At 38.9% G+C, this 10,433-nt stretch overlaps 1 protein-coding gene across 1 annotated transcript; it reads right to left on the bottom strand.

The window, feature by feature from the left end:
• Positions 1–1,446: 1,446 nt before the first annotated feature.
• LOC122795729 lies at positions 1,447–3,746 on the bottom strand. The gene has a single exon (XM_044064037.1). The coding sequence runs from the start codon at positions 3,656–3,658 to the stop codon at positions 1,544–1,546; it is 2,115 nt and encodes a 704-aa protein (XP_043919972.1). The 5' UTR covers positions 3,659–3,746; the 3' UTR covers positions 1,447–1,543.
• Between the last annotated feature and the right edge of the window lie 6,687 nt (positions 3,747–10,433).

Here is a 10,433-nt window from a genome sequence, read left to right as displayed (position 1 = left end):
TCCTGTCTTTATACCATACCCTCTTCTCTCCTTCTTGGAATATATTCCTGTCTTTACACCATAACCTCTTCTCTCCTTCTTGGAATATATTCCTGTCTTTACACCATGCCCACTTCTCTTCTCTCCTTCTTGGAATATATTCCTGTCTTTATACCATACCCTCTTCTCTCCTTCTTGGAATATATTCCTGTCTTTATACCATACCCTCTTCTCTCCTTCTTGGAATATATTCCTGTCTTTATACCATACCCTCTTCTCTCCTTCTTGGAATATATTCCTGTCTTTATACCATACCCTCTTCTCTCCTTCTTGGAATATATTCCTGTCTTTATACCATACCCTCTTCTCTCCTTCTTGGAATATATTCCTGTCTTTATACCATACCCTCTTCTCTCCTTCTTGGAATATATTCCTGTCTTTATACCATACCCTCTTCTCTCCTTCTTGGAATATATTCCTGTCTTTATACCATACCCTCTTCTCTCCTTCTTGGAATATATTCCTGTCTTTATACCATACCCTCTTCTCTCCTTCTTGGAATATATTCCTGTCTTTATACCATACCCTCTTCTCTCCTTCTTGGAATATATTCCTGTCTTTATACCATACCCTCTTCTCTCCTTCTTGGAATATATTCCTGTCTTTATACCATACCCTCTTCTCTCCTTCTTGGAATATATTCCTGTCTTTATACCATACCCTCTTCTCTCCTTCTTGGAATATATTCCTGTCTTTATACCATACCCTCTTCTCTCCTTCTTGGAATATATTCCTGTCTTTATACCATACCCTCTTCTCTCCTTCTTGGAATATATTCCTGTCTTTATACCATACCCTCTTCTCTCCTTCTTGGAATATATTCCTGTCTTTATACCATACCCTCTTCTCTCCTTCTTGGAATATATTCCTGTCTTTATACCATACCCTCTTCTCTCCTTCTTGGAATATATTCCTGTCTTTATACCATACCCTCTTCTCTCCTTCTTGGAATATATTCCTGTCTTTATACCATACCCTCTTCTCTCCTTCTTGGAATATATTCCTGTCTTTACACCATACCCTCTTCTCTCCTTCTTGGAATATATTCCTGTCTTTATACCATACCCTCTTCTCTCCTTCTTGGAATATATTCCTGTCTTTATACCATACCCTCTTCTCTCCTTCTTGGAATATATTCCTGTCTTTACACCATACCCTCTTCTCTCCTTCTTGGAATATATTCCTGTCTTTATACCATACCCTCTTCTCTCCTTCTTGGAATATATTCCTGTCTTTATACCATACCCTCTTCTCTCCTTCTTGGAATATATTCCTGTCTTTATACCATACCCTCTTCTCTCCTTCTTGGAATATATTCCTGTCTTTATACCATACCCTCTTCTCTCCTTCTTGGAATATATTCCTGTCTTTATACCATACCCTCTTCTCTCCTTCTTGGAATATATTCCTGTCTTTATACCATACCCTCTTCTCTCCTTCTTGGAATATATTCCTGTCTTTATACCATACCCTCTTCTCTCCTTCTTGGAATATATTCCTGTCTTTATACCATACCCTCTTCTCTCCTTCTTGGAATATATTCCTGTCTTTTATACCATACCCTCTTCTCTCCTTCTTGGAATATATTCCTGTCTTTATACCATACCCTCTTCTCTCCTTCTTGGAATATATTCCTGTCTTTATACCATACCCTCTTCTCTCCTTCTTGGAATATATTCCTGTCTTTATACCATACCCTCTTCTCTCCTTCTTGGAATATATTCCTGTCTTTATACCATACCCTCTTCTCTCCTTCTTGGAATATATTCCTGTCTTTATACCATACCCTCTTCTCTCCTTCTTGGAATATATTCCTGTCTTTATACCATACCCTCTTCTCTCCTTCTTGGAATATATTCCTGTCTTTATACCATACCCTCTTCTCTCCTTCTTGGAATATATTCCTTTTTTTTATACCATACCCTCTTCTCTCCTTCTTGGAATATATTCCTGTCTTTATACCATACCCTCTTCTCTCCTTCTTGGAATATATTCCTGTCTTTATACCATACCCTCTTCTCTCCTTCTTGGAATATATTCCTGTCTTTATACCATACCCTCTTCTCTCCTTCTTGGAATATATTCCTGTCTTTATACCATACCCTCTTCTCTCCTTCTTGGAATATATTCCTGTCTTTATACCATACCCTCTTCTCTCCTTCTTGGAATATATTCCTGTCTTTATACCATACCCTCTTCTCTCCTTCTTGGAATATATTCCTGTCTTTACACCATAAATTCTTTTTTCCTTCTTGGAATATATTCCTGTCTTTATACCATACCCTCTTCTCTCCTTCTTGGAATATATTCCTGTCTTTATACCATACCCTCTTCTCTCCTTCTTGGAATATATTCCTGTCTTTATACCATACCCTCTTCTCTCCTTCTTGGAATATATTCCTGTCTTTATACCATACCCTCTTCTCTCCTTCTTGGAATATATTCCTGTCTTTACACCATACCCTCTTCTCTCCTTCTTGGAATATATTCCTGTCTTTATACCATACCCTCTTCTCTCCTTCTTGGAATATATTCCTGTCTTTATACCATACCCTCTTCTCTCCTTCTTGGAATATATTCCTGTCTTTATACCATACCCTCTTCTCTCCTTCTTGGAATATATTCCTGTCTTTATACCATACCCTCTTCTCTCCTTCTTGGAATATATTCCTGTCTTTATACCATACCCTCTTCTCTCCTTCTTGGAATATATTCCTGTCTTTATACCATACCCTCTTCTCTCCTTCTTGGAATATATTCCTGTCTTTATACCATACCCTCTTCTCTCCTTCTTGGAATATATTCCTGTCTTTATACCATACCCTCTTCTCTCCTTCTTGGAATATATTCCTGTCTTTATACCATACCCTCTTCTCTCCTTCTTGGAATATATTCCTGTCTTTATACCATACCCTCTTCTCTCCTTCTTGGAATATATTCCTGTCTTTATACCATACCCTCTTCTCTCCTTCTTGGAATATATTCCTGTCTTTATACCATACCCTCTTCTCTCCTTCTTGGAATATATTCCTGTCTTTATACCATACCCTCTTCTCTCCTTCTTGGAATATATTCCTGTCTTTATACCATACCCTCTTCTCTCCTTCTTGGAATATATTCCTGTCTTTATACCATACCCTCTTCTCTCCTTCTTGGAATATATTCCTGTCTTTATACCATACCCTCTTCTCTCCTTCTTGGAATATATTCCTGTCTTTATACCATACCCTCTTCTCTCCTTCTTGGAATATATTCCTGTCTTTATACCATACCCTCTTCTCTCCTTCTTGGAATATATTCCTGTCTTTATACCATACCCTCTTCTCTCCTTCTTGGAATATATTCCTGTCTTTATACCATACCCTCTTCTCTCCTTCTTGGAATATATTCCTGTCTTTATACCATACCCTCTTCTCTCCTTCTTGGAATATATTCCTGTCTTTATACCATACCCTCTTCTCTCCTTCTTGGAATATATTCCTGTCTTTATACCATACCCTCTTCTCTCCTTCTTGGAATATATTCCTGTCTTTATACCATACCCTCTTCTCTCCTTCTTGGAATATATTCCCGTCTTTATACCATACACTCTTTTCTCCTTCTTGGAATATATTCCCATCTTTATACCATACCCTCTTCTCTCCTTCTAGGAATATATTCCTGTCTTTATACCATACCCTCTTCTCTCCTTCTTGGAATATATTCCTGTCTTTATACCATACCCTCTTCTCTCCTTCTTGGAATATATTCCTGTCTTTATACCATACCCTCTTCTCTCCTTCTTGGAATATATTCCTGTCTTTATACCATACCCTCTTCTCTCCTTCTTGGAATATATTCCTGTCTTTATACCATACCCTCTTCTCTCCTTCTTGGAATATATTCCTGTCTTTATACCATACCCTCTTCTCTCCTTCTTGGAATATATTCCTGTCTTTATACCATACCCTCTTCTCTCCTTCTTGGAATATATTCCTGTCTTTATACCATACCCTCTTCTCTCCTTCTTGGAATATATTCCTGTCTTTATACCATACCCTCTTCTCTCCTTCTTGGAATATATTCCTGTCTTTATACCATACCCTCTTCTCTCCTTCTTGGAATATATTCCTGTCTTTATACCATACCCTCTTCTCTCCTTCTTGGAATATATTCCTGTCTTTATACCATACCCTCTTCTCTCCTTCTTGGAATATATTCCTGTCTTTACACCATACCCTCTTCTCTCCTTCTTGGAATATATTCCTGTCTTTATACCATACCCTCTTCTCTCCTTCTTGGAATATATTCCTGTCTTTATACCATACCCTCTTCTCTCCTTCTTGGAATATATTCCTGTCTTTATACCATACCCTCTTCTCTCCTTCTTGGAATATATTCCTGTCTTTATACCATACCCTCTTCTCTCCTTCTTGGAATATATTCCTGTCTTTATACCATACCCTCTTCTCTCCTTCTTGGAATATATTCCTGTCTTTATACCATACCCTCTTCTCTCCTTCTTGGAATATATTCCTGTCTTTATACCATACCCTCTTCTCTCCTTCTTGGAATATATTCCTGTCTTTATACCATACCCTCTTCTCTCCTTCTTGGAATATATTCCTGTCTTTATACCATACCCTCTTCTCTCCTTCTTGGAATATATTCCTGTCTTTATACCATACCCTCTTCTCTCCTTCTTGGAATATATTCCTGTCTTTATACCATACCCTCTTCTCTCCTTCTTGGAATATATTCCTGTCTTTATACCATACCCTCTTCTCTCCTTCTTGGAATATATTCCTGTCTTTATACCATACCCTCTTCTCTCCTTCTTGGAATATATTCCTGTCTTTATACCATACCCTCTTCTCTCCTTCTTGGAATATATTCCTGTCTTTATACCATACCCTCTTCTCTCCTTCTTGGAATATATTCCTGTCTTATACCATACCCTCTTCTCTCCTTCTTGGAATATATTCCTGTCTTTATACCATACCCTCTTCTCTCCTTCTTGGAATATATTCCTGTCTTTATACCATACCCTCTTCTCTCCTTCTTGGAATATATTCCTGTCTTTATACCATACCCTCTTCTCTCCTTCTTGGAATATATTCCTGTCTTTATACCATACCCTCTTCTCTCCTTCTTGGAATATATTCCTGTCTTTATACCATACCCTCTTCTCTCCTTCTTGGAATATATTCCTGTCTTTATACCATACCCTCTTCTCTCCTTCTTGGAATATATTCCTGTCTTTATACCATACCCTCTTCTCTCCTTCTTGGAATATATTCCTGTCTTTATACCATACCCTCTTCTCTCCTTCTTGGAATATATTCCTGTCTTTATACCATACCCTCTCTTCTCTCCTTCTTGGAATATATTCCTGTCTTTATACCATACCCTCTTCTCTCCTTCTTGGAATATATTCCTGTCTTTATACCATACCCTCTTCTCTCCTTCTTGGAATATATTCCTGTCTTTATACCATACCCTCTTCTCTCCTTCTTGGAAAATATTCCTGTCTTTACACCATACCCTGTTTTCTCCTTCTTGGAATATATTCCTGTCTTTATACCATACGCTCTTCTGTCCTTCTTGGAAAATATTCCTGTCTTTACACCATACCCTCTTCTCTCCTTCTTGGAATATATTCCTGTCTTTATACCATACCCTCTTCTCTTCTTCTTGGAATATATTCCTGTCTTTATACCATACCCTCTTCTCTCCTTCTTGGAATATATTCCTGTCTTTATACCATACCCTCTTCTCTCCTTCTTGGAATATATTCCTGTCTTTACACCATACCCTCTTCTCTCCTTCTTGGAAAATATTCCTGTCTTTACACCATACCCTCTTCTCTCCTTCTTGGAATATATTCCTGTCTTTATACCATACCCTCTTCTCTCCTTCTTGGAATATATTCCTGTCTTTACACCATAAATTCTTTTTTCCTTCTTGGAATATATTCCTGTCTTTATACCATGCCCTCTTCTCTCCTTCTTGGAATATATTACTGTCTTTACATCATACCTTCTTCTCTCCTTCTTGGAATATATTCCTGTCTTTAAACCATACCCTCTTCTCTCCTTCTTGGAATATATTCCTGTGTTTATACCATACTCTCTTCTTTCCTTCATGGAATATATTCCTGTGTTTACACCATACCCTCTTCTCTCCTTCTTGGAATATATTCCTGTCTTTACACCATACCCTCTTCTCTCCTTCTTGGAATATATTCTCGTCTTTATACCATACCCTCTTCTCTCCTTCTTGGAATATATTCCTGTCTTTATACCATACCCTCTTCTCTCCTTCTTGGAATATATTCCTGTCTTTATACCATACCCTCTTCTCTCCTTCTTGGAATATATTCCTGTCTTTATACCATGCCCTCTTCTCTCCTTCTTGGAATATATTCCTGTCTTTACACCATACCCTCTTCTCTCCTTCTTGCAATATATTCCTGTCTTTATACCATGCTCTCTTCTCTCCTTCTTGGAATATATTCCTGTCTTTACACCATAAATCCTTCTCTCCTTCTTGGAATATATTCCCATCATTCTCTGCTCTGCTTTTCCCGTTCCTTCTTTCCTCTCTTGACTGTGTATGGATGTGAGTCAGTTTAGAGCACGTCTCCCTGTTAATGACTTGACTGCTTCTGTTTGGCCATGGCTTTATTTCTAGAGTGTTTGTATTTTTGTCCTAAGTACTAGCTGTGTCATCTAACAGTAGTGGTTTCGGTCACATCTCTGCTCAGACATGGGCTTTTCGTATTGTTCCTGCCCCTGTGACGGTTTGTCTAGCTCCTAACATCACCCCTTTCTTTGCTGCTTTACTTCCACAGTCCCAGGTTCTATGCCTACTCATTAGTTCAGCAGTTTTCCACATGATGAAAGTAATGAATACAAATGTCTCACAGCAGGACACATTACTTAACTGACAAAGTCTCACCTATACATAACTCCTCTCGTTTTGATTCCCTGCTGCCTTTTGCCAATTTTTTTCCGCCGACTATGACCTTTTGTAACTTCATCAAATGCTGTACTTTAGTATCTTTTTGCACATGATGTACCAGTGATGTTAATTCTTCTTTTTTGATATTTGATATTTCTGTTACTATTTAATGTAAAGTTTGATATTGACCGTTTTGATGTTCCAATTGAATGTAACCACAGGTTGAACTTGGGAATGGTCATTCATTGGTTGTTGCCCTACCCCAGTTACCAAACTAAGTAAATAAATAAAATAAATATTTTTCTTCCTAACAAACTGTGAACCTCTGTAGTAAAGCAATCGCTAATGCTTCTTTCAGTACAACACCTTTATACACCTATTATCTCACGCAGTTAGTGATCCTTTTCCACCTACTTATTTCAACGTTTTCTTGTGAGAACCATGGTTTCTTGCATCTCTCTTCCTTATCCCAGTTCTTCCACTCTTTCTTCTTCCACTATCCAGGCATTCTACTCTTTGGCTACTTATACGTTTTATCTCTCTTAGGTGTCCTGCTTCCGATATTCAGAGCATGGTTTACAGAAATTTTTGGATACTTGGCTCTTCCTCTGGTCCCTGTGCCATTAACACATCTTACGTATTGTTTGATTTTATGGATACTTGGCTCTTCCTCTGGTCCCAGTGCCATTAACACATCTTACGTATTGTTTGATATTATGGATACTTGGCTCTTTCTCTGGTCCCTGTGCCGTTACACATCTTACGTATTGTTTGATATTATGGATTCTTGGCTCTTCCTCTGGTCCCTGTACCGTTAACACATCTTACGTATTGTTTGATATTATGGATACTTGACTTGGCTCTTCCTCTGGTCTCTGTGCCATTAACACATCTTACGTATTGTTTAATATTATGGATACTTGGCTCTTCCTCTGGTCCCTGTGCCATTAACACATCTTATGTATTGTTTGATATTATGGATACTTGGCTCTTCCTCTGGTCCCTGTGCCGTTAACACATCTTACGTATTGTTTGATATTATGGATACTTGGCTCTTCCTCGGGTCCCTGTGCCGTTAACACATCTTACATATCATTTGATATTATGGATACTTGGCTCTTCCTCTGGTCCCTGTGCCATTAACACATCTTACATATTGTTTGATATTAGGCACTTAATTACACTGCTTCCGCTGCTTATTCTGATTGGACAGCAATGCATTCTGGGATGCACATTTTCCTGTTTCACTTTCAGAAATTTTGATTGGGGTATGCACCAAATTAGTCCCCACTGTCCTGTACTATCAAAACATCGACATCCCTGTTGTTTTTCCCAGCTGTTCTCAAAGGCTTATCCATGATTTTTGGACTAGTCATGACACCATATGCACATGAAAATGTAAGGCAATTTAAATTCTCATCTGTGTAGCTGGTGTACTTTTACCCATTTTGGGGATTGGACAGTTTTGTTTTTCTGTGGCAGTATGTAGATTTATTAAGGAGCTCTTCCTGTTTACAAATTAGAAAATTAAAAATGTACTTTCTGATGTCTGAGTATTTTACTGTTTTATTACATTAATATATATATAGCTCTTCCCACTAGCTATCCCTGCATCCCAGTGCATGCAGGATAAGCTGGCTCTCGCAATAATTTCCATGCACAGCACAACTAAGTAATGTGGTGCCAAGAATATTTCTACAATTTCCTGCTGAACAAATATACATGAAAAGTTCCTTCTGCTCTGCTTTGGGGGTCCTTCTAACCTTCAAATTCCAGTGCTGGGATCTATCCTCCTATTCATTCTGTTTCCCTTTTATCTTATCCATTTCACTTTGCAGACCTCGATTCCATAGATGTAACTTTCTCTTTCTGCATTTCATACTCTTCAGACTTTATTTCCTTAAGTTCCTCTTCCTACCAAGTCAGTCATATTTGGAGGTCACTCTTCAAACATTACTTCCTTCTTTCTTATTGTTGCCTGCACAGTCCTTTTGGAGTCCTGTATTTCACCCAATCCCACACATTTGGTCCATTTTGAATTCTTGGTTGCTTTTTGCTCTTTGAATCACTAGTTCTAGCATTTCCTGTGTTTTTACAAACTATTTGGCTTTTAATGAAAGGCTAGCATACCTCTTAACCTCTTAGCACAAGAAATCTGGACCAAGACTAAAATAATGGGGGGGGGGGGCAAAGACCCAAAAATAAGGACACATTTTAAATATTGCTCTTATGTTGTTGTTGTTGTCTTTTGGCTTTTTCCAGTTAGGGGTCGCCACAGCGGAACTCCGGTCCGCTAATGATTGGCAGTAGATTTTCACGAACGCCGAGGTGCCAGCTCAACGTTCAACCTTCAATGAAGGCACGCCCCATTTACGCATGTCTTTTGAACACCCACCCAGCCGCGGGGAGGACATGCAGACTCCACACAGAAGGCACTCCCCAAACTCCAGCCAAGAATCGAACGGGAGAACCTCTTGCTGTGTGCCAACAATGCTACCGCTGCACCACTGCTGAAGTAAATTGCTAGGATAACAGCATTTGTATTAGCATGCATTTTCTGAAGGATATGAAGGCTGAACTCAAGTGCATACCATTATTTATTTACTTCAGTTCTCAGTGACTTGCCAGAAAACCAAAAACTTTTATAAGAAACAGACCCAAAATATGAGGCAAAAATCTGGCCATTCTGTTAAAATCTGGATGGTTGAGAGGTATTCTGAAATGATTTGAAGCTGTAGCTGCAATACACATACTGGACAGAAGGGGGAGAACAGAATAAGATAAAACAGAAAACAAATTCACACAGATGGCAGTTTGAAAAAGTACAGGTGTGCAAAATCTTATCGTAGCAGTAGATGTCCTTCCATTCACTGTTGGAGTTTTCTTTACAATAGGGATCCCCTGCCAAGGACAGCCCAACATCAAGCCAGTATACCAAAGCCTTTTGGTTGTAAAGGGTACGCCTCATGTCACATGTATGCTCCCTGTGTACGGCGTAGGGCATAAAGGTGACATCTGGATGTACCATCCTCAGAATTGAAAAAGTCCTGGTAGGAACAACACTCCAAGGATAAAAATAGGTAACAAACACACCCAGAAGGAAAAATGAGGTGGGGGAGGAAGGAGGGAGAGAAGGCTACAACAGTGAAGAGAAGGACATCACTGTTATGGTAAGATTTTACACAACTGTACGATGTCCTTCCATATCACTGTTGTATTCTTTACAACAGGGAGAGTGCAAAGGTTCAGGAAGAAAACTGAGAGGAGAAAGGGCCAGCAGAGCCCTCTAGGAAGCCATGGAAAATGGCCCTGGCAAAGCCAGTTGTGACCCTCGAGAGCACATCCAACATATAATGCTTGGCAAAGGTATGTACAGAAGTCCAGGTAGCTGCCTCAAGAATAGAACTGGTATCCAAACCCTTGAAAAAAAGCACCAAAAGAAGCTACAGTCC

This window comes from Protopterus annectens, chromosome 2.part2 (assembly GCF_019279795.1).
Source record: "Protopterus annectens isolate FY-2018-M chromosome 2.part2, PAN1.0, whole genome shotgun sequence".
Lineage (NCBI taxonomy): Eukaryota > Metazoa > Chordata > Ceratodontiformes > Protopteridae > Protopterus > Protopterus annectens.
The sequence above is the reverse complement of the archived record's forward strand: the minus strand, read 5'-3'. Positions and strand labels throughout refer to the sequence as shown.

What these genes read in the sequence shown, in the direction of transcription:
- LOC122795729 (XM_044064037.1), bottom strand. Translation starts at nt 3,658, where the DNA reads ATGGGAATATATTCCAAGAAGGAGAAAAGAGTGTATGGTATAAAGACG.